The sequence below is a fragment of the Orbicella faveolata genome, unplaced genomic scaffold (assembly GCF_042242905.1).
Source record: "Orbicella faveolata isolate gen_17 unplaced genomic scaffold, um_ofav_v1 contig_2, whole genome shotgun sequence".
Lineage (NCBI taxonomy): Eukaryota > Metazoa > Cnidaria > Anthozoa > Scleractinia > Merulinidae > Orbicella > Orbicella faveolata.
The window spans coordinates 14,103,767-14,127,500 of record NW_028301547.1 but is presented as its reverse complement, the minus strand read 5'-3'; the positions used below and the strand labels follow the sequence as shown (position 1 = coordinate 14,127,500).

General features: G+C 40.0%; 3 protein-coding genes across 5 annotated transcripts in view; 2 read left to right on the top strand and 1 right to left on the bottom strand.

The window, feature by feature from the left end:
* The window catches only part of LOC110047927 (formin-like protein 3), a 34,694-nt gene extending 27,137 nt beyond the window's left edge, over nt 1-7,557 (top strand). For all 3 annotated transcript variants that reach the window (XM_020753699.2, XM_020753705.2, XM_020753691.2), the window contains 9 exons: nt 564-691; nt 1,273-1,341; nt 1,461-1,547; nt 1,980-2,048; nt 2,202-2,282; nt 2,737-2,863; nt 3,589-3,689; nt 4,027-4,191; nt 5,882-7,557. In XM_020753699.2, coding sequence (XP_020609358.1) covers nt 564-691; nt 1,273-1,341; nt 1,461-1,547; nt 1,980-2,048; nt 2,202-2,282; nt 2,737-2,863; nt 3,589-3,689; nt 4,027-4,191; nt 5,882-6,049 — 995 coding nt within the window. In that variant the 3' untranslated portion in view covers nt 6,050-7,557. The remainder of the gene's footprint in view (nt 1-563; nt 692-1,272; nt 1,342-1,460; nt 1,548-1,979; nt 2,049-2,201; nt 2,283-2,736; nt 2,864-3,588; nt 3,690-4,026; nt 4,192-5,881) is intronic.
* Nucleotides 7,558-9,255: 1,698 nt separating this feature from the next.
* LOC110047778 (gamma-glutamyl hydrolase-like) lies at nt 9,256-15,726 on the bottom strand. The gene is made up of 10 exons (XM_089289719.1): nt 15,339-15,726; nt 15,113-15,183; nt 14,518-14,629; nt 13,719-13,769; nt 13,539-13,623; nt 12,733-12,880; nt 12,131-12,246; nt 11,612-11,705; nt 10,843-10,980; nt 9,256-9,954 (listed from the first exon to the last, which is right to left on the bottom strand). Exons 2-10 carry the CDS (start codon nt 15,180-15,182, stop codon nt 9,836-9,838), a joined length of 933 nt encoding a protein of 310 aa, XP_089145845.1. The 5' UTR covers nt 15,183; nt 15,339-15,726; the 3' UTR covers nt 9,256-9,835.
* Nucleotides 15,727-18,003: 2,277 nt separating this feature from the next.
* Nucleotides 18,004-22,915, top strand: LOC110048190 (uncharacterized). The gene is made up of 5 exons (XM_020753976.2): nt 18,004-18,179; nt 19,023-19,117; nt 19,598-20,173; nt 20,915-21,121; nt 21,695-22,915. The coding sequence occupies exons 2-5, from the start codon at nt 19,066-19,068 to the stop codon at nt 22,399-22,401; spliced, it is 1,542 nt and encodes a 513-aa protein (XP_020609635.2). The 5' UTR covers nt 18,004-18,179; nt 19,023-19,065; the 3' UTR covers nt 22,402-22,915.
* Nucleotides 22,916-23,734: the final 819 nt, after the last annotated feature.

Sequence of the window (23,734 nt, the reverse complement as noted above, 5' to 3'; positions counted from 1 at the left end):
TATCAGATTAACAAAGGGGAAATTTTGAACATTTTGAGTCTTTAAGCTTTTAAGTTGGCGCCAAAAAAGGGTTGCCCGCGTTCGGCAACTCGCTCTTCGATCGCTGTCGCCACTCGCCAGGTAGGAAAATAGTTGTGTCATTGACAACAAATTAAAATATGCTGTTCCTCGCCAAATCAAACCCAGAATTCTCAAGTATTAGGGGAAGGCAGAGCAACTTGAGTATTGTCTTTATTTTTGTTAGCTGCGAAGAAAAAGACTGTTATCGTGTCGTTTCGGTAGGACAGCTCGGTTTGACTGCCGCTCGTGCTGCAAGCACAGCCACCGCAGGCGTCAAGCAAATCATTTTATCGCAGTTTTTTTTTCCATTTTTGAGTCGGGAGGTATAACCTCAATGTTATACCTCAATAACCTCAATGTTCCCCTCGGCTTCGCCTCGTGGAACATTGAAGGTCTCGGGGAAACAAAACTCACTGTTTCCCTTGGGGCCAGTCATTACATGCTTATTAATGTTTTATTGTTCCATCAACAACACGTCTAACATTGAGGTATTCACTTGTCAGTTATCGCGCGCCGACGTATACAGCACTCTACAGAAACTATCGGATTACTGATAGACCAGTGTGACTTGGTGGAACTGCCGCCCGAACACGCCGAGTTACTGCTCAAGTTTGTACCTACCAAGGAGGAGGTGACAATGATTTAGAGTTTTGCGTGTAGATTAAAGATCATCTTTTTACACGTTTATTGCTTATTGAGTAAACATACTTTGAAGAAATACAAAGGCATAACCCAACACCACTTATATGGGGTGCAGAGTTTCTTATCAGTATGTTCGTAAAAGCAGAGCATATGCATAGTTAGCATAACCCACTAACCGAATATTAGGTAAACGCAGAAATAATGTGATTGGATGCGCATGGGCGTCATGTCCGATAGCCGTGCTAGTGGATTCTGTAGTCGGTTAGTGGATTATTAGAATTGTAGAATTGTCATAACATTACTGTACTAACTTAATTTTGAATTAATTAATTGCTAGTAAGAAATTTTGGGGACACTATTGAGAATAACGTTCGCGATAGTGCGTCATAGTTACAGCAAGCACAGTGGAGGTCTGATTTTAAAACAATCACTACTGGCATTGGTGGAAAATGATTAGAAATGCCCTTAAAGGATATAGAAAGAACGTTCGTAACTGGGCCAGCAGTGAGTGAGGACTCGTGTTGTTTAGATTTTTTCTTGTCTTATGCTCTGTTTGCTGTTTGACTTCAGTTGGCAGGACTGGCGCAACACGCTGATCAGTATTCCAAGCTGGCTGAAGCTGAACAGTTTCTGTTTGAGGTAAGAAGGTAGTGAATGAAAGTGTCGCGAACTCCCATCTCGTCTACACAGCCTGTGGGACGAAAGTTGCTCTGTAGTAAACCCAGCTTTTGTTGAGCACGCTGTTTTTCTCTTCATAGATTGCTAAAGTGGAGCGGTACGAGGCAAAACTCAGTGTCATGGCGTTTATTGGTGTTTTTGATGAACTTATGAGAACTGTTGTACCAGTAAGTGTTTTCCTTTCGTGTTGTTGTTTGATTATCATTAGATAAGTGCCTTCCTTTCAGAAGTATTTGCGCTTGTCCAGGATGAAACACAACGGTCTGGAGACTAGCGGGTATTAGAATTCACGCAGCAACTACTAACACCGCAACAATACTACTCCGCACTGAACTGTCATTTTATATGAGTATGCATTAAGTCTTAGGTATGCACAATACTTAGGCCCCCTGTAGCCAGCTAGTAGAATGACAAATAAATAAAGGTCTGTGTTGTGTTGGGTTGTATCACAATGCAATGTAATGCAATGCATTGCATTTCGCTGCATTCCATTCCATTTCGTTGTATGGTATTTATTTATTCCTTGCTCGGCGTGCATTATGCTTGTGGAATAAAACTCATCCTGGGCTCATGATTTTATTTTGTTGATTCCTTCTCAGCAAGTGGATGCTGTTTTGAGAGCGGCTACTTCCATTGTCAACAGTGGGAAATTAAGAAAATTATTTAAGGTAATACTTTTAAGTCCACGCCCTGTAAAGGCGCATTGTTTCTTGTTGCAAAATGAAACAGATGGTTTTAACTGGCTTTACCTTACACGCAAGTCATATGTAATACCATTTTTAGGTGGCAGCGTTTCTAACACTGCTCTCCGATACATTTAGATTATACTCATATATGGGAACTACATGAATAGCAGCAGAAGAGGACTTGCCCACGGCTTCAAATTGGAATCTTTAGGCAAGGTGAGACAATACTTGAGTTTAAACTGGTTTTGAAGCCAGTCTTGGGAACAGTTGAATTGACTGAGCCCCAGGTTGTTACTAAGCAACATCATGTATCGACGTGACGTAATACTCTCTGATTGCACAAATAGTATGTGTAGATTTCTTGGAAGACAGTTGTTACTTCATTTAAGCCTTACCAACTCTAATTCTTAAAACCCTTTCGATCCTAAGCGAAGTGTGGGCGAAAGTAAGAAAGAAACTTCATTTATCATTTTCTTGACTTAAATTGGGGGGAAATAGGACGAAATGAAGAAAATTAGCACAAACGAAAAAGTAACATTCCGCGATGGGACAAAGAATAACATCTTATTCTGAATTACAAAAGGAATCAAGCAGAGTAAAATGTTCTACATCTGTCCTTTCGTTTCATCTGAGAACCGCAGCTTAGAACGCACAATTTTTTAATTTTCAGTTGGAGGACACTCGGACAACGGACAGAAAAACAACATTCCTTGGTTATATCGTGGAAGTTGTGCAGAAAAAGTTTCCGGATCTTCAGGACTTCTCTGAGGAACTGTATCTTGACGGAGCAACTACAGGTGAACATTCCATCAGTCGACATATTGTCTCTCAGTTTATTGTAAATATCTTTGATTAAACATAATATTGGATGTTATTATTTTAATCTTTTATGTTCGTGTCCCCATTTAGTGGTTTTATTACTGCTATTTTAGCCTGACACTTGAATTAAGTTACTTATTTTTTTACTTACTTTCTTCGATATAATTTTAACCTTCACTTTCATTCGTCATTTGACTGAAACTTCAACGGCTGCCCTTAGAAATGTTTGTACACTGCCTAGCAGTTTAGGATGTTTTTGGTTGCAAACAATGATCGTTCGAAACTTAACTTAACGACGTATCAACCTCGTTCCCAGGGTGTCTCTTCTCCCCGCCCACTAGACAGAGAGTGGAGTGGGGAGAAGCAAGACGCTGGAAACGAAGTATATGAAGCATAACTATGAGTAACAGACTGGTAATGTACAAAATTTCGGATAACGCGAAAACTGAAATAAATATTTTGCTAAGGTAGAAATACACCAAGAATGCGTCAATGAATAAAAAAGGAATACGCATAATTAGCCATCGCTGTAGGAAACCGAGACAGAAAACAAAACGCGAACTTGAAAAATTTGGGCTAAATTTACAAGTTGTACCATCCGTGAATTATCTGACTCCATGGCGCTAAACTCTCTAAACTCCCTCTATCCACTAGAATATGTGTTTTCAGTGACCAGTAACAGTTATTGTGTATTCTGTATTAGTTTCCATGCAGACATTGGCAGCTGATGTGCAGGGTTTACGGAAAGGCCTGGACTTGACAAAGTCTGAGAGAGACAAACAGCCAGATAACTTCATCATTTTTGTATCCTTTTGTTACTTCCCTTAAACAATTAGTTACGAAGTCATTTAGTTCTGTGAGCCAATTCAGGGTACTGTATTTTTCTTAAGGGGGAATACTTTTGAGCACGATTTCAAAGCTCCATAACGGTTACGTGAATCCAGTACGCTGACATGATCGGTGCTTCGTGTATTTGGTTAAATTACAGCGAGCCTAATTTGGCACATCATTTGATGTGTCCAGTTGAATGTTCCTGAGTAACCACCTTTTTTGACGCTTGCCACTCAGAGGTATGCAAGTATTTTCGTTAGGCGAAGGTAAATAAGTATTGCGTTATATGTTGATCCTTGACGTGCTTCAGACGTTCTATAACGCTGCTTTCAAGAAAGTCCAACGCATCACTGAACGTTACCGTAAAATGGAAGAGGTTTATGCGCAGGTGTGCACTCTGTTTGGCGAAAACCCACGGGTGGTTGAACCTTCGGAGTTCTTCAAAACCTTCATTGACTTCATAGCTAACTTCAAGGTATGAAAATATATATCAGCTCTATCGTCATGCTGAGCATGATGTTTAAATGGCTTAGAAAGAGCTCGCACTCTTTGTTCAGTGCTTTTTTCTAAACAACACCACTGCACCTTTAAATAACACGCTAACTCTGAAGTTCCAAATTTGGACGATAACCTACGAACCTTGAGAAAAGAAAACGAACAATATAGTTCGAAATCAACTTGTCGCAACCCACAGGCGTGACCTGTTATAGTAAACTTCTGTTTCCTGAGAAGTCTGTCAACATGATCATGTGACGACAGCGGAACACGAAACCGTTAAGCAAAGTGTTATTGAGAGGTGCAGTAATATGAAAGAGAAGAAGGGAGATAAGGTTAAACAAGATTTTAACGACAACTTGTTATAGATTGTAGTTTGCAGGCACGCACATCAAGCAAGAAAAACACTTATACTTCAAATAAGTATAACAAAGTTGCAAATCCCAACTGATAGGAGTAATGTTGCTGGTTGAATACTTTTTGATGCAATCAATCTTCAGTGTAACTTGCAAATAACAAAAAAGTTATTTTTACTACTAATATTATTATTTAGCTCTTATTGACCGAGCAGGAGGTCTGTATGGGAGAATCTTGACCGAGGTCGTGAGTACAGACTGAACGCAGTGAGGTCTGTACACACGACCGTGGTCAAGATTCTCCCATACAGACCGACTAAGTTCGGTTAATAAGATGTTTATTATACGGCAAACAAGAAAAATTTAAGTCAATAAAGATGGTGAATTTTAAGCTTGGTAATGAAATGTGAAGGTGAATTAATCAACATGACACGAGCGTGGGACAAAGAAAAATTCTGAGTCCCCGACAGGAATCGAACCCATGACCTCCGGAACACCGGGCGGGCGCTCCGTCCACTGAGCTACGAGAACTCATGGAGAGCAAGGTCATTTGACTAACTCTCCATGAGTTCTCGTAGCTCAGTGGATAGAGCGCCCGCCCGGTGTTCGGGAGGTCATGGGTTCGATTCCTGTCGGGGACTCAGAATTTTTCTTTTGTCCCACGCCCGTGTCATGTTGATTAATTCACCTTCACATTTCATTACCGAGCTTAAAATTCACCATCTTTATTAACTTATCACTACTCACGATGACTTCGATAGTGTTGATCCTAGCAGTATGCAGGACACCTGTCATAAATGAACTCAGTTAAATGTCCTTGCTCTCCATGAGTTCTCGTAGCTCAGTGGATAGAGCGCCCGCCCGGTGTTCGGGAGGTCATGGGTTCGATTCCTGTCGGGGACTCAGAATTTTTCTTTGTCCCACGCTCGTGTCATGTTGATTAATTCACCTTCACAAGAAAAATTTATTTCGGTTAATGTAACTGGGTTGTACTAGCTGACATTTTGCTTGCGAACGGCGATGAACCGAACTTAATTCGGCCAAAGTTTGCTCGTCCTCTATACTTTTTTCCTCATCAGGCTCAGTTTAGCACTTGCATAAATAAATATTGTTAGAAGAAAATAGTCAATATTTTTGCATTTTAGTTTGAAACTTTTTCACCGCAAAATGTAAGCGGTCTAGATGCCGGTCTAGATGGGAAATTCTGGACCGCTTTCAATATCGATTTCAGCCAATCAAATTCGTGAATTCGGTAGTTCCCAGTCCTTGTGAGACACAGTCATATAATAATCTCTGATACTGTTTGCTTTACAGAAAGCTCAGAGGGACTTGGATTGTTCGCGGGAAGTTGGAACCAAGATGAGTCGCTCGCTCAGTAATGGTGAGCCTTCAAAGGCTCATATTGAAGTTGCTACTGCAGCCGCTGATGAGGGTCAGCGGAGATCCGTGTATAACAAAAACAACCGGTTTTTAGTGAAGTAGGGCAAATTATATATTTAAAAGGATAACAAACTTAAAAAGGAATAGTTAAAGTACAGTACATTTTTAGATGGCTTACATACGACACTTTCCTTGCCGAAAATTTTAAGTTTAAAAGAACTTAGTAAAGAGCCAAACGTGGTTTTAAATATAACATGCCTTAATAATTTACCAAATAATTTAATGAGAAAGTATTTTATAATAGAGGCAATTAGTAATATTTGTTATAGACAGTTTTGTGTAACATTCGTAACTGAAGTTTTGACAAGTTAACGGGACCGTGTTTTATAATTCAACATTGTAAAGTAGATTATTTTGATGGAATTTTACTAATCGTGGTTTCGTCTTTGTTGGCAGTTTGATAGAACTCGTACCAGATTGTAATAGCGTAAGCTAACTCATTGACAGTTTTCTCACTGGAGAGAGTTTCTCCCATCTTGTACAAATTATTGCCCAGCTCTGATGAGTTATCACCCATCCTGAACGAGGTTATTGTCCCCATTGGACGGGTTATATCCCTTTTATTATTCAACTTTCATACACTGTACGAATTCCCATTTTCTGATTGGCTGATTTGTATCACGTGATACTGGGTTGAGACGAGACAACCGCCTTGGCGTCATTATCGTGGTGTAATAGCCGTGGTTTAAATTCAACACACCACTGTCATTACACCATGGCTTCGACTGACTCAAATATAGTGGTTTCAATACAGTGTTTCTTTGTGCAGTGTATTCAATTTGAATAATAAAAATGTTAGTGCAAACATTGCTCGTGAATTATCGGGATTTACCTGTTCTCGTTCACTAACAATGAACTCGAAATTTTCAATACCGCACGAGGCTTTGCCGAGTGCGGTATTGAAATTTCTCGTTCATTGTTAGTGAAGTCGTGCAGGTAAATCCCAATAATTCACTCGCTGAGTGCGTTAACCTGTAAATAACCCATGAAATAGGACGGGTTATCGTCTCGAGCAACTTATCACCCATCCTCCTCGTTTCCCCCTACCCCCCCTCCGCCCCCCCCCTCAATCTGGGCCAGTTATTACCCATCTCGGAAGACCGATATTTTGTCGATTATCTGAACGTGTAGCGTTGTAGTTAAATACTTTTATAATGTCACGATAAGACAATTATTGTCGTGCTTTTGCTTTCGAATTTTCTATTGTATATATTACCCTTTTTCACAGGAGAAAGCATGCGTTATTTAAATTTGACTTGTATAAAATATCACGAGGAGCATCTATAACACGCATCCATAGTTATGATGCTATTAAGAAAAAGTAAAAGGTTTTCTTTGAAAGGAAAAACCGGTCCATGAAAGTTGCTAAATAATTAATTATTTAAGTAGACTTAGCTGTACATATACTCAGCGATTTTTACTATATAGTGACGGGAGAATTTGAAATATTTTGAAACTATCTTTTGTAGATTTCCTGATTTGTTGTTAGTTGTAGTCCTTTTTGGGGGGCATTCAATAAATTCAAGACTATTAAAATACAGTAAAGTACAGCTTTTCTTTTGTAATTTTCTGTGGATTTACTTATAGCGTTGTTTTTATGTATTTAATATAAACATTTCTCCCAGGAAAGTTGGCTAGGCTGGCCTTTATTTGACCTCTGGTAGGGATGAGTTTGTCTGCTGCCTAACAAACCTAACGGCACATGGGCACTGCTAAGTTTTCTTCTCGAAAATGTTAAAAAAAACTAGACGCTCTAGGAGCGTTTACTCGGGCTTCGTACCACAGTATCAAATCGTACTTTACGAAAACGCGTATTGGACACAATAAAAGCAAACTAGAGAATCAGGATATTTTAGCACAAGAGTTCCGCTTAGATATTTACTACCGTATTCATCCTATCGCAAGTTGTGAGTTTAAACCATTTTGGTTCAAGAATGAAGCACAGCTGTCTACGCATTGATGGAGAAGTTGTTTGCAAAGAATTTTCGAGGTCTTTTTACAACTTATGGCGATTACTTTGTACACGCTAGCAGAAATTGTACGAAGTTCGTTTACTGGTCGCGGCGATCCGAGTAAATTGTGAAGCTGAACATCTTTGCCGTGTTGCGATCTTAAACCCTTTTCAAGAGTCATATCTTCTTTGGAGAGCGAACAATCCCTTTCGAGAGAGCCAAAACGAATCATGATAAACTTCGCGAAAACAACAGTCCTGTGACTAGGCTCAAATTGCATTGCACATACTAGTAGTTTTCTTCACAAAATACCGCATTCTGTCACGAAGAGCGAGCTATGTCGCGTTTCTCGTCCCCAGTTTCCATGGTCTACGCATGGAAGGCCTGGGACCATGACCCCCCCTTTTGGCGACCAAAACGCTAGCATTTTAAGACTCACATTAAGCCCGAGTAATAAACGCAGTCGAACCTCCCGTGAGCGACCAGCCAAAATGTCAAGCCTGGTCGCTTACGAGGGCTTAGATCATATTTGGTCAACATTTTGCCTCATAACACTAGCATAAGGTAACTGCAGAGATGTACACCATGTTTTAAACGTTTTATTTATGTGAAAAGTCAATTTTGAAAAAAAAAACCAGTGCTTCGCTGTCCAGGAATGCGATAATGTTACAACACATTATCCAAGTTCTTATCTTTCAAATGGTCGCTTGCGAGAGGTGTTGAAAACAATAGAAAATTCCAAACTTTTAACTCTAAAAGTGGTCACGGTTGCGTACGAGAGGTGGTCGCAACTGGAGGTTCGAATGTACCTTGTTTTGATGTGTCAATTGATCATAACACGTATATCCAATATCAAAGATGTATGCTGTAAACCAAGGCTGCATGACCAGGTAAAAGCCGGAGTATGGCCGCCATGTTGCGCGACGTCGCCGCCTGCGATCCATGCCACTGGCCATGTTGACCATGAAAAGAGGGTTACATGGTTTTCTATTTCTATACATGCATGTAGTTCCGTTCCTATAGTTAGATCTAGTTATGGTGCTCCACTTGTTCCTATAGTTATGGTGCTCCGCCTGGTTTTAAAATGAAAAAAAAGTACAACAGAGCTTATTCTGGATTAACCCAACCTGTGTAAAAGCCATTTCATTAATAACTGGCGGTTTTCTTGCGAGAGAGAGAGAGAGGGGGGGGGGGGGGGGGGAGTGAATTTTCTTTGTGGTTGTGCAGCCACCCGTTCAGAGGTTAGAAGGGTTGTCGCTTCAAGAGGTTTAGTGTAAATCGAAAACGATTCGCAAGCCGAGAGAAGTAGTTTCGAGTTTTATTTTTGTTTCCCACTCTTTAAAATACCGTTATTGATAACAGATCTAGAAACAGAATTATGCTTCTACGTGCGTGTATTCTACAAAGACAACACTTTCAGTAAGAACCTTACAGACTGATTTAGGGACAGAATTTTAATTCGCAGTTGACAGTGATTGAATCTTAATTGGAACTTGATTTCTTTTTGTTCTGCTAGTAGCCTGACAGAGCCCGATGTTCGCCAGCTGAAAAATTCCTTTTACTAGTCGCGAGCATATGCAGAACACATTTCATCACCTCAGTTTCCTTTCCTGACGATCTTCTCACTTAAATTCTGGCAACTCGTATTTTTGATTTATTTAAACCGGGAAAAGCGTTGTGTACACCATTGCCATCAAACGTTTAATTTGTCGCTCGACTTTGTTGGCCGGCAATTCAACCTTTATTTGTAATCATGGTTACAAAAAAGTTTATTTTATAGAGAGAAAATGTATTGATGATTTTTACGTGAATTTCTTAGAAAATACCCCCTTACATTTGAGGCAAATACCCAGAAGAAAGCACTGTTTGGTTGAAGCTAAAAGAAGTAGCACTGTTCGAATGTGGATTCCTTTGAAGTATCCAGTGGGTTGTACTGATAAATAAGTGCCTTTTCCTCTTCTTCCTCACTTGGAAAGTGGTGCGTGCTCTGCCGAGCTGTGTAAAGAAAAAAGGAACGTAGCTATGAGTCACAGTGTTTTAGCATTAGGAAGAAAGACATACAACCATATTCAATCTATAAGCAAGTTTCCCTTAACCGAGTACAAAAGGGTTCTTAATTAGAACTTATAAATGTAAGCACCCAAAATTTATGTGCAGTAGTAACCACATATGACAAGTAATCGTAAAAGGAAACAGAACTAAAAGAAGAGCTTGGCTTAACCAGCAAGAGCAACATTCCAGCCCCAAAAAGAGAAAACGGGTTCCGTAAAAGAACCAATCATAACGGGCCTGTTATAAACAAACAAGAGGGTTTGAGCCTGGCCGGGCCGGGTCATCATGGCTGGACACTTGACTCTTACAGTACCGGTGAATTTAATGCTAGGGTATAACTCTGCGATAGACTAGCATCCCATCCATAGGACAGTAGAAATACTCTGAGGCCTTAGTACTATAGCAACCGCGATAAACTCCGGTTGTATGGGCCACTTGGCTTGCTTGCAGATCAGACTCTGACCTACAATTAAACAGACAAGCAAACAAACCGGCCATGTGCCGAGCGTGGTTGACCTGACCAGTTCAGAGAGTGAATTCGTTTCGGCAAGTCACGGTAAAATCTAAAAAAGCCGGTCGTCATTAGACATCGCCATTAAATTTGAGTGCTTGCTGCCAACTTCTTGCTACTTGTTTGCTTCTTGTTCGATTAGCTGGATGAGTGATGTCTTTTTTTGTTGGCTGTTTTATCTTTTTCTAGACACAACCCATGAACACTCATAACAGATGAAGATGTGAGCTGTTTGAACCGGAACTTCAAGTTCTGCAAGTTTATTAGTGATCGAAGATTGTTTTATTAACGCGTAAAAGTTGAAAATTAATCCAGCGTACCTTGCTTTACAAAAAAGTTTGCCATGTATTGTCCAACGACAATGGCGTCTGTTGAATGGCTAATAGCTTCCTTCGGTTCCCATTCAAACTGGAATTTTTCTGGGTGCCACTGTGTCCCGTAAATTGGATACTTTTTACCTGTAGTATGTTGTAAATGATAAAAAAGGTGACGATATAATCGTCTTTATTGTAAGACAAGCTCATGGCTGGGGAAGATGAACCAAATCGCGCACTGTGATTGGCTATGAACATGATTAGTCTCTGTCCCGTAGGAAAAGGGTTTTCTTGTTCTAGATAATAAGGCCTTTACTGACCAAGCTTGTTCGGTCACAATAGCTGGGTACTGGCCTGTTGAAGAATCAAAGACAAACTTGGATTAAACCAATCTGGATTAAACTGTGTGTCATTACTTGCCCCCTTTTCCAGTTACTTTCCACTTAAAAACTACCACAGCAAAGTCCCTTGGTCCCTCTTCCAGTCAAAAAAAAAAGCACACCAAAATGTTCAGAATGAAAGGGAATGGTTGTCTTTTTATACATCAGGTGCTCAGCAACTCGAAGCTGACCTGTAAGAATTTCAAGTAAGACCTGGGTTGGACAAGTGACTTTAAAATACCGGTAAGTGGACGGTGCTTTGTCTATCTGGTCCAGTTTGATAGTTTTTTCGTTTCGGATTACGTCTTCAAATTTTGTATAAAGAAACAATAGTTTAGCTGATGCATTTCAATGGAAATAACTAATTCCACCAACAGACTGATTAGGTGGTGTACCTTCAATGGTAGAGATAAACCGTAGTCCATTCTTATCCTTGTTAGTTGAGAGGACATCGAAGAATCCTGCAAGGCTGCTTGTTGCCCAGAATTTCTGTTGATCACAGTTAGAGCCAGTCATAGAAAAATAATGGAATTCATTTAATCCTGCCACCTTCGGGCTGGGGGGACGCTCGCATTTTTTGTGGGGGGAGGGGGAGAGACTACGTCCTGAAAATTTGTGTGGGGATGTGCGGCACTCTTCTTGAAACCCTTGCAGACCAAAACTGTTTGATTTTCGCGCTTCCCTGTATGAGACCACATCCTACCCAGGAACGTCTTTGGCTTCTGATGACATTTGAAAAGGCCTTCAAATTCCCAATGCTATAAAAGTAAGTGATTGTCTGAGCTCTTAATCGCAACGAAACAATGTAGCTGTCATAACGATTCTGGGTGAGACCGTGGTTAGCTGTATTGTCAAAACACTTTTTGACAAGGCTGGAGTATTGCATACCATGCAATACATTAGTGAGAACTTACCTCGATGGGCACGCATTTTTTGTGCATATTAAAAGCAACTGCTTGTTGTTTGAGAGTTTTCAAAACTTCTTCCGGTGCAAAACCAAACATACGATTCCCAAAGCACCCAAAACAACCTGTAAATGAAACAGCCAGTTTGATTCCCCTGTGATCCTTAGATAGGGGTCCTTTAAATTGTTTTAGAATTATATTTTCGGTTTTCGGTTTTCTTTCTTTAAAAAGAACCACGCGCGACTCAAACCTAGTTCCTAGTTCCTGGTTGTTTGATTGATTTCACTTCCAGGTTAGTTGCAGAATTAGATATTATTATTAACTATTTTATTTTTTCTTTTTTAATTTTTCACTATCAATTACTAACTGTACGATATTGTTTTGTTGAATTTTATTGAAAAAGTTTTTGTCATATTTTGTTTAAAATCTCTCATTATTTCAAAAATCAAGTTGGACTCGAGAGTTAAACCCACCAGGATATTATATGTAAGATATTTTAATGTTATACGTCTCAGCAGTTAGTAATTTGTGTCCCATATGGTTGTCCTAGTTCGTTGATTATAGAGAATTCATGATTGTGGTTACTCTAGTCGTTATAGTTACTGTTTTACCTCCTGTAAATTCCAGTGGTATGGAGTAATTTTCTGCGTCGCACGACACCAAAAGTTCCTCAGTTTTAAGGCCACTGGCAAGTACATTGAGTAGCTCGAAACCGAGGCAAGTTCCCCACATGGGAAAAATATCTTTCTTGTCATTAGCCTTACAAAAGCAAGAAATAAAATTTTAATTAAATGCACAAGAAATTAGAACAGTCTTCTAAGGAAATAAACTTTTGTGATTTTATTAACAACTTATAATGAGGCCACTAAGATGTGTTCATGGATGAGACACTTTGTTGTCAACGTGGGTGCCACGTGAATTCCTTGCTTGTGGAGGGGGCAGCATACAATGTATTAACATCCATCAAGGGATTAGTAGCAATACATCTGATGGCTTCATGCGGAGTTCATAAAACCCCAGGTTACCAAGTTCCCCAGGTCATAAGGATTGGAACTGATTTATTAAAGAGTACTTATGATAGGTGTTTAACGGACAGGTAAGGTAAGGTAAAGTCTGCATACGAGCCAAGTGGCCCGTCAGGCCGGAGCATATCCCGGTTTCTGTGGCATGAAGCCACTAGGAGTATTTCTACTCCCCCCTGGATGGGATGCTAGTCCATCGCAGGGTTACCCCCAGCATTAAGTTCGCCGGTACCCATTTATACACCTGGGTGGAGAGAGGCACTGTGAGAGTAAAGTGTCTTGCCCAAGAACACAACACAATGTCCCCGGCCAGGGCTCGAACCCGGACCGCTTGATCCGGAGGCGAGCGCACTAACCATGAGGCCACCGCGCCTCCCTTTAACGGAAAGTCCTACCTGTATTGCCAGGTCATAAATCATTTTCGCAGTCCTGAGGTAGCCTGAGTCGGACAGACTAGCGCCTCCTCCTGGAAACAACACCCTGTCAGAACAGAGATAGCAGTAGTTTATCAACAGTGTCTATCAATACAGTAGTCTCAATTTCATTAGACACAACAACTGGACATGGTGACTTACCCATTGATGCTGTTGAAGAGTGATTCCAATTCTTCTTTTGATAAGTCAATTCTTCAAAGTGTCAAGGGCCTTAACCGGCTTTCAATTTATTATTTTTTCAAAAAAATCCAGATAATAAAATCATACACAATGTTCGTTAACCCCAACTAAAGTTAAATTATCTGAGTTGGGCTTTCTCTCGGAAAATGGGCCCCTGAAAAATATTAACTAAGAAGATAAGCCCCTAAGGTTAAAGAGACAATCAAAAAGACAATTATCAGTGGCAGATCTGGCAGGTAGGTGGGTAACCTTAATTTAAACACGATAAGTAATTAAGCTTGCAGCTTGTGGGGTCGTGTGCAAATAAACAATAAAGAATAATTACAAAATAAGAATTAAAAAAATAATCTAGGGGTGGGGCCTGGGGAGCCCGGCCCTCGCCCCTTATTTTGGTTAACAAAAAATCGCATACGGAAGAAAAGCCAGCAGGGCAAGCAAAAAACAACTGCCCCCCACCACCAACTTTAGCTCAAGGTCTGGATCCGTCACTGATTATACACGAGGCCACTGCACACGTATGCACACGTGAAGAGAAAACAAAACGAATAGGTTTTGTGCGCTGCTTTAGAGAGCCAGATTTGATTGTATAGTCCCAGGGCCAGATTCACGTTTTCCTGAGAACAAAAGCTTATGGTGGGTATTTTGTCTTAACACTAGGCTTTTACTTGAAATAAATTATAAGGAAGGTAATGAAATCGAGATTCGAGTTTCAGTAATCGTAAGTCCGATATTAGCAGAATGTTGGCGTTCGTAAAGATACCGTATTGGAACAACACGAGCACCAGCGCTCTCAATGTATTTGACGTAAGACGACGCTATGTATGACTTTCCATATTTGGCGAACTTTTCAGAGCTGTCCTGAGAGAGAATTCCTGAAGGAGAAAAACAAATAACAGTATCAAATTAAAATTTACTTGTGTAAAGCTAATTTGGCAAATTGTTGAAAGTCTGCCAAACTCCTGGTCAATTGCCAGTGAAATACGATTCTTCGTATGTAAATTACGTTCTTTTCGCTCAAACCATCCTGTGGTAGCATTGCCCGAGAAAATTCCTGAAGAGTGAAGTTCTGAAATATCTTCCCCTGAGTTATTTCTCGGTTTTGAAGTCACAGGCTTTGAGCTTCGTGTAGCTAAGGCAGTGATATATTATTTGGTATATTTTGATAATAATTCATCTCGGCAATTACAGAAAAAGCCTTAATTTAGAAGTCGCTTTCAAGTAATAGATATTTTTGGCTCCTTTATTGGATTTTGTCTAGTTATTCTATACAATGTTTCAGTGAAATGTACTCACAAGGTTTCTATCTTCATTTCCAGTTATACGTTAACGCAAGAAATTAACAAATTTCACATTACCTATAATGGGTCGCTGGTTCTTCGGCTGTGCTTCAAACTCCAGTTTTCTCATAGTAAAAAGGTTCCCCATCCTAAATTGAGTTCAAAGCTCACAACATTAATTTGCAGGAGCGTACAATGTTGTGGCGTTTTCTCGAACAGTTCAGCCGTTTTAAAAAGTCACACGCGTACTTGGATGAATTTCAAATTTTTTAGCTAATCGCTTAGTCAAACACGTATTTCTCACCTGCACAGCAGGGCAAAGTCGCTCTTCGATTGCGTTAAAATAAAATGGGAAAAATAAATCTACAATCAATAAAACCTCTGAACAATTACTTCCTCCATCGTCAATCAGTTGGTTTTATCAGCCTTACACTAAGATGCTATTAAGTTTCCAACCGCCAGATTTCTGTTATTCCTGTCCGAGTCTCTGCATTCGTATTCTACGGTTAATAGGTATTAATATGTATACAATTTCATTTCTCTGTTTAATTATTTACGAAATTTTCTTTTTGAAGTAAAATCGCGCCCTCAGCCTTTAGGGCGGTGCTAATTCAGTCGTCTTTCCGGTTCAAGTGCCTAGTATACTTTTCTTCTTCTTGTGTACGTTAATCATTCGACCAATCATAAAAACCCAAAACAATGACTATTTAAGTTGTTTATTAATAGATGAACATGCAAGACAGGCAAGACTGACCAGTTTGTCAAATAGGCCCAGCTTTTAGCTGCAGTGACTTGACTGCAACTAACAAACATTCAATTGTTCACTCGAAAACTGACAAACAAACAACGCCGGCACTTAACTTTCCACTATATTTAACATTCTCTGTTCTGTTAGCTTTCTGAAGGACTCGACGGGAAAAAATGTGGTGTAATATGAGCATATTGTGTGTTTCTGTTAAGAACCAAAGAAGTGAGAAATGCTAAATGATGATCAAGCGTTTGCGGTAAAAAGTTAGAATTCACGTACCGATAAGATCTCTATTCCTAGAAAAAATGGTTAGTTTGGGTAATGCAAAGCAAACCAGTTATGAAGGAGGTTCTAACTGGAAAACTGCTACCTCTATGGCTGAAAACAACTGCTAGCTGTATAAACTGGATGAAGATGGGAGCTGTGCCGGAGGTGGATTAGGTTCAATCTTGGGAGCTCAATTTAATTGTGGTAGGTGCCAAAGATAATAGGTTCAGTATTGGGGTAAGTGTCGTTTGTCAGTAACCTCGTCTATAGCATGTAAATATGAGTTGTGCTGTAATAATAATCCACCTACTTGTTATGTTTCATGACCTATTATAGGTTTTATCCGATCAATTTATTTTAAATTAGGAGAGATTTTCTTTTTGAGATCTCTTTTACCGATTGAAACTACGTACACACAAATTACCTGACTGCGTTTTGTTGATGTAACGCAGAAAAGATTATTGAAATGGATTTTTCATGTACCTGTAAAAACATACCATCTAAAACAGGTGCATCATTCGCAGAATGAAAAAGAGAAAATGTTTCTCACTGGATTTGTAACCAGAACCTGTATGCAATCTATCTTTATTCCAGGAATCAATATCATATTTTGAACCGTTTAAAGGGGCGTGCTTCTGCTATATTCCTTGCTTGTCCGTTTTCCATAAAATACAAAACTCTTTAACTAAGAGAAAATTAAAAAATTCAATCACTATTTAGGACTTAACTTAAATATTCCTTTATTAAAATGAAAGACTGCCATGTAATGAACGAAATTTTAACATAAACCGACGGCATACGTATCAATCACGAAAGAGGTTTCTGTACTTTATTACGTGAAGAATTTCCATCCATAATTCTAAGGAACCACGAGACCATGATCGTTTTGCGAATTCTTCTTCGTCTTTTTATTTGTCATCCAATAACCTCCTGTAAACTCCTATGTTTAGTATAGCGTATGTCTGCAGCCTCAGGATAAGTCATGTTGCTTAGCAACGCCACTGACCAAAAGTATTGATACGTGCCTAGACTAAGAAGAGAAACACTAGGGTCAATTTCGGTAATGTGCTCGCATACATGAGACTGTCAGCCTGAAGCTCATATCACATGTCTACTGGCATAAAGTCTGCCACAGATTCTCTTGGTTTCGCAGCAAGGATCGACCGCAGTGATTAGGTGTTTTTGTACTTGTCTTTGCTCTACTCTAGCTGGTACAGTAACTGTGTCAGAGTTTCAATTCTGTAGTCAGCGCTAGATTTTCTTAACGCCAAATATTGGAAATTCGCGAAAATATTGCTTTACTGCTAATACATCCGGAAAATTTTGGCGTTAACGATCAATTGCGAATTCTGGGTATTTCTACTGATTCATAGCATGAGAGAATGGAATATAAAATTCAATTTTCACCTGTGCAACATTTCCAGATAACATTGATGCCCATGCATTAGACCGAGTTTTGATTGAGTGTCGTGAAACCAAAATAAAAGTCAACACTCTGGCAAATCCCACAGGACGCAGACAATCTAATGAACCAATCAAAACTGATTCGCAGCGCGGGAAAACGCGTGCGAGCTAGTCGCGATTATTAGTTTTAGCTCTCCTTGTGATTGGATGACAAAGTGGCACGATTTTTTAAGCCAATCATTCAGCGAAGTAACGCAAAACTACAGGGAAAGCGTATCACTTTCGACACCTATGTAAAAACCGCTCTATCTCCGTTTTAACTGGACTTGAAGACGTTAACGTTACGCCCGCTCTTCACTATTGATTTGTTTAGAATATATAAAGGTTACTATGCAAATAAACGCTGTTTTTGTGCAGGTGCATCGATGACAACTGTTCCTCCCCAACGTCGCCCGGAATTGAAACTAGACGGGTGGGCCATGTGATGTGTTGAAGCAATTAGTGTGTGGCAGGTAAAACGGACAGGTTTGCTTATTTGGCACACAAACAAACCACCAGGTGATGCTGAGAGCTGCCATGTTGTCATTTGTTGTTTTAGGTGTTCTGATTAGCTCCAGGAAATACTCGTGGTTATTTTTATCGACTCGTTCACAGCAGCCATAACATCCAATCTGCAGTCATCGCTAAGGCTTCCGCAATTATTCCATTTTTCCAAGGATTTAAAAGGTAGGAAAGTTAAACATGATATCGGAATCTTCATTTTAAATCTGTTTTTGAATCACAGGTGTTTCTTTCTTTAGTCTATTTGGAAGTTAATTGGTTTTTTCAGGTATTGTTTTAATATTACGTGCCGGCACCTATCTATGTACAAAATTGTAAAAGTCAGTTCAAATGGCGCGGTTCTTCTTGTGTGAAGAAAACTTTACAATGCCATCGAGAACCTACATTTTGTATTCTTGAGTGACAAATTGAATTGGCCAGTAATTAATGATTCTACACCCTGAAAGCGAACCGTAGATCAATCTCTATTTGGGACGGGTGGACACAACTGTTTACATGTCTTCTCAGGAAAATTATTATCATGGCTATGTCAAAACAGTGTCGAATAAAATGCAGATTCGTCACCAGACCAACAGTGCATATTATCAACAAAATTCCTTGTTACTCAGCTCGGGATAACAAATCCTCAAAATTTCAGCCAAACTTTGACGAGCGACAAAGGAACCATTTCACCCGTACAAACCAGAAATTACACACGTTAAAAACTGATCGGGACACTACTTTACCGGAAAGGCCTTAGATTTTGAACTTACATTAATATTTGGTAGAATAACTTCTTCCTTAAGCTCGAACGTCCACTTACTATTCAAATTTGTGGTCTCCATACATTTCTTTTGGAATTAGTTGGGAGAATTGCACTGTTTCAATGTCTTATGACCTCCATGCTTGATCTGCACTAACATAAATGTTAATCAAGCATTAGTCATGTTAGGTTTACCGCAAATCACAGTTATATGAACCAGAAGGTCTGATGAAATCTCATTCTTACGTTGCTTTATTTTTCCTTAGAAGTCCAACCCTGAGCAAAAAAGTCCGCCACACCAATTGTATCATGCATCTTTTGATTTTGTCCTTCTTGTTGTTTGGTTTGACGTTAAGTTTTGGTAAGTTTTTCATATCTCTTATCAATGGATCAATTTTCGTATTTTTCATCCGCTTACTTTGGGACATTTATCTGTTGTCGGTTATAATATACAATTCCCTTGAAACACAACTTGAAATGATTTAAGATATCGTTAATAATCAACAGTTTTTCATAAACATCCTTCACTGTTCACCAACAAAAAAGGCGAATAAAAAAAATAACTGAAATATACGTTCAGTGCAGCCAAGACGCCACGTGACATGGCTCCGAGGTTTTCAAGACAAACTTCTATATATGGTGGTGGTCTCTTTGAAAGCAAGCTTTCTTTTAGGAATTTTGGTACAAAGGAAAATTTTCAATTTTTTCCTGAAAGCCTCAGAGCCATGTTAGAATACTGATTTACAGAACGTGGCCTATTGGAGTGCGCTAAACTGAAAGCAATCAAGATTTTTAGTTTTTAAGTATTTCATCAATGGCTCGTTTACATGTACCTGTTTAGTTTCAGCTGTCCCTTCACCTCAGTGGCTCTATGAACAAATCCATGCACTCCCAGACGGGGATACCACTGAACTGCATACTAAGAAGTCGAACATCCCAGAGAACAAAAACCACGCGCTTCCTCATAAAAGAAAAGACGGAGTAAAGAAACTGTTCAATTTCCTGGATTCTGCTATACAAGAAAGCGGAAGCGGAAGCGGAGAGAGCTCAGGCCAAGAACCGGTTGCTTTGGATACTGAAAAACATTATAGCTCTACTGGAAAACAGTTTTCTGGAGCTGCCAGTTCCAAACAGCAGGAGACTACAAGTTCTAGCGACCACGCGCAACAGAAGCCAGAAGAAACAAAGGAAGCTTTGATAAAGGAAAACCAAACATCATCAAATACGAATAAAGCAGGATTGACTGGTAATAGTCAGCAAGGTTCAACTGCTTTGTCTCCAGGCTTAAATCCTCAAAATACACAAGCGGTTAGCCACTATGTTACAACCAATCAACAAGGAGGACAGAGAGGTGTTGTAACATCACCACAGGGAACAGTAGTTTATGTGGCTAATGCAAGGCCCCAAAGTTTAGCATGTAAGTAGATCTTACAACGGATTAAAATGCAAAATCATTGGGGTTCAGTTCTTAAGTAGCCAATAAGTGCCATTTGCGGCACTGACCAGTGCTAGGTCCCAGGCCTAGGCCTTTCAACAAGTTGGCCGGCAATTTTTTGGCAACTTCTTGTATTTCAATCAACGTTTTTCGGTTCGAGCAACTTTTTGAATTCTGAGCAATTTCTAGTTTTCTATCAATTGTGAGAAATCGGAGCAGCTTTTAGTGCTTAAATTAGCCTTGCTTCCATATTTCAAAATGTTTTAGTAGACAATTTATGAATTTCCTGTGAAAAAGGAACCAGATCCACCCTCCCCCCCCCCCCCCCCGGGGTCAGATCATGGGTGCAATCCTGCTGCCGGGCTGTTAGGTCAGCGGTTTTTTAAAAGAAAATTCTAAATGGCAGACAAGGATTCGCAATCGACTAACTCGAGTGTGACCAGGCCTGGCCGGGGTTCCTTTGTTGTTTTCTTGTGTTTTTGTCCCACAGCACCTTTCCCTACCTAAGATTAATTATAAATAGGTACATGGGACTAGTTGAGAAACCTGATGGGGTTAATCAGCGATAGACGACGTACTATCCCATCTAGGGGAGGGACGGTAAATCCCTCGTGCGTAGTGACCCACAAAGTAACTCATCTGATCCTCTGGATAGGAACAGATTACATGTATTACACGTGCAGTAAAACAAAACAGTTCTCCTATTTTCGTTTTCCAAACCAGATTCAACGAACACTTCTCCTTACACTCGCTTCATGCAAAACCAGAAAGCAACGAACGCTTACTTACTCGCTGGACAGCTGGTACCGCCATATGGTTATACTGCGTCACGTAGGCGACCACCAGCTATTCCAGTTCGAAGTCGAGTCGCCACAGGTCAGACATTAAGACCACAGCCCGCTCTAGTAACTGACCATCATCTATTGGCTGGTATGTCAATTGTTGGGGTCAAAACAATGAAAGGGTTTATTGATCATTCGGACAGCATTGTTCGTAATAACTCAAAGTGGTTCCATGTACTGCAAAAAAAAAAAACAAACAAACAAACAAACAAAAAACAAAACAAAGCAAAACAAACAAAACAAACAAAACAAAACGAAACAAACAAAAAGCAACTGGTTGTCAACCTTCTTTGAAGTTCATCTTCGATAGGAAAGTATTTTAGAGTTTAACATAAAGCTACATAAGGTTGGCGTTGCCTCTGTGGAATATCTACCACTCCAGACGTGGCTTGCAAACAAATAAACAGCATTCTCATTTTCAAATACAGGGCTTAGAAGCCTTGTAAAAAAATTATGTCTTCAAGCCCTTTACAAACATATCAAAAATGTTTCTTTAAACGATAAAAAGGTAAAGGTCACAACTATTAAAATCCGAAATCTACGTTGGCATTTAACAGAGCTAAGTTAAAGACTGACTTAAAGACTAGGGTAGAAATATTTTCCATTGCTTGAAATATTTTAATAAAAATTAACCAAGTGCCTCTTTGTGTCTTGCTCGCAGGATCGCCACAGAGATCTAACATCCGAGGAGGACCATTCTACACTTCAATGACAGTAATGGGCCCTAATCAACATAGGAGTTACTTTACAGCTGCACACGGAGCCCTTGTTGCCAAAGGCAAGTCCTCAGAACCTTTACAGGAGAAAGCGTACGGCCAGCTCAAGACACAACGGGATCAGTTTCATCAACAAACAAGAGCTCTCATCCCCGGCAGGGCACCTGCAATACAACCATACTATCGTTATCCAAACCCACCCCCTGCTAGTTTGCCTGGCCAGGTCAGAGCTGCAATTCAGCCCCATTTCCCATACCAGCGTCCAAACTTTGTAGTCTCCCGGGCTCGAATGCCTGCATTAAGGCGTATAGTTATGTCTCCACCCAACCCCGCAAGTCTACCTGGACAGGTGTACTATAGAAACGCTATTCCTCAACGCCAGGCAAGCTTCACGCGTCTTGCGCATGCTCCTATGCGGAGCTATGGTTATCTGCCGACAAAGCAGGCGCGTATTGGGAGGGCTGTAAACAATCGAAAGCCACAGCCTCGAACCCTTCTGACGTCACTAACAGCAGCTGCAGCCAGGCTAGTGGTGCCTGCTCGGCCTGACCCTTACGACAATTCAGCCACGGCTGAGTCGATTTGGCCAGCGGCTGCTCCGCGAAAAGGAGCACATGCCGTGAGGTCAAATACACATCCGGAAAATGTCTAAGTCTCTAATCCAGTTATTTTAGTCATGCACTGTTTCAATTTCCAGCTAGACTTCAGTTCCATTGTGAATGCTGCAAAACTGATTTGAAATCCATGGCGATAGTAATGGCCAATCACGTGACCAGAGTTTTAACACCCAATTCTATCTCGGCACGTGACGACGCTCCATTGGTTTATTCTAAATTAAGCGATTTAGAAATAAATTTTGAGAGCTTCGCATGGGTCGTGGCAATCTTGGAACTAACTACAATCATGTAAGGACGATTTTGACTTGAAAGAAACATCCATTGCTTCTTTCTCTAAAGAGGATGAGTGCCCTATCTGTCGCTGGTTGATCATGGCGACGTACATTGTTATAAGATGTAAATTCAGTTTGTTGTTAGAATAGCAGAAACGTAAGGGCGTCAGAGGGTAATTTTATACTTGTTTGTCAGGATTGAAAGAACATGAGGTTTAAAATATTTTTGTTAATGTAAATGTCATTTTCCAAATAAAATGATAAAGTGTACATTAAAGTTTTCACTTTTACTGTTTTCGCTTGCACATGATAACTTCGTTAGGTCTTAGTTACTCTAGTGTTCTTAAGATGAAACAACAAAGAACGCTTTCCAACGGATATGTCATCTTCCAGTGGATAGCATAGTTTGATTTGTTTACAGTTTTTAACTGGACAGTGATTTATCCGAAGGATAGCCTTTCAACCTTGCTGTGATCGACTGTGGCCAGGAGTATAAATGCGTACAAGCGAATTGTTAGGCCGATCTTAAAAAGGGGTTAACACCAGCGAGTGGAGCAGCATTACCCACCCTTGATCAAAATTAACAGAGCCGTCTGAGTCAATCAGTCAACATATCAAAAACATCTTATAACCCCCCAAAAAATATCAAAAACAACTTTTAACCCTATCCCTAGCCTTACGGATTTTATCAAAATTTGTGATCGTCATCGTTGTCTTCTTCGTCGTCGCCACCATCATCGACCAAATTGCCGATCGCTATTTGGATCATTTTGTTTTTCTAGGAGTATCAACTAACCGTAATTAAAAAAGTTCATGGTCAGCGAACTCTTCACCAAAATATAGATGACTTTAATTCACTAAGCTATAAAGGCTAACATTTACAAAGTCACTATCACCAAAGAGGAAATTGCCACCGTATGAAAGCATACGTGATCATTGCAGCTGTAACGGAAATATTTTAGAAAATTGCAAGTCAGCCCGTAATTTGATGGCAGAGCACTGCAGCGCTTACGCACAGGCCATGGTTTCAAATGCCGTTGAAGCGCCGAATTTTTTTTTCGGGCTTAACTTGCAATTGCCAAAATTACGATTACAA

Excerpts from the sequence above, each read along its gene's own strand:
- LOC110047778 (XM_089289719.1), bottom strand. The coding sequence starts at position 15,182 with ATGGGGAACCTTTTTACTATGAGAAAACTGGAGTTTGAAGCACAGCCG. Across the intron at positions 13,624-13,718 it reads CTCTTCAACAGCATCAATGG|GGTGTTGTTTCCAGGAGGAG; the intron begins GTAAGTCACCAT and ends CTGTTCTGACAG. Across the intron at positions 11,706-12,130 it reads AAAAATGCGTGCCCATCGAG|AAATTCTGGGCAACAAGCAG; the intron begins GTAAGTTCTCAC and ends TGTGATCAACAG.
- LOC110048190 (XM_020753976.2), top strand. The coding sequence starts at position 19,066 with ATGCATCTTTTGATTTTGTCCTTCTTGTTGTTTGGTTTGACGTTAAGT. Across the intron at positions 19,118-19,597 it reads TGGTTTGACGTTAAGTTTTG|TTTCAGCTGTCCCTTCACCT; the intron begins GTAAGTTTTTCA and ends GTACCTGTTTAG. Across the intron at positions 21,122-21,694 it reads TGACCATCATCTATTGGCTG|GATCGCCACAGAGATCTAAC; the intron begins GTATGTCAATTG and ends TCTTGCTCGCAG.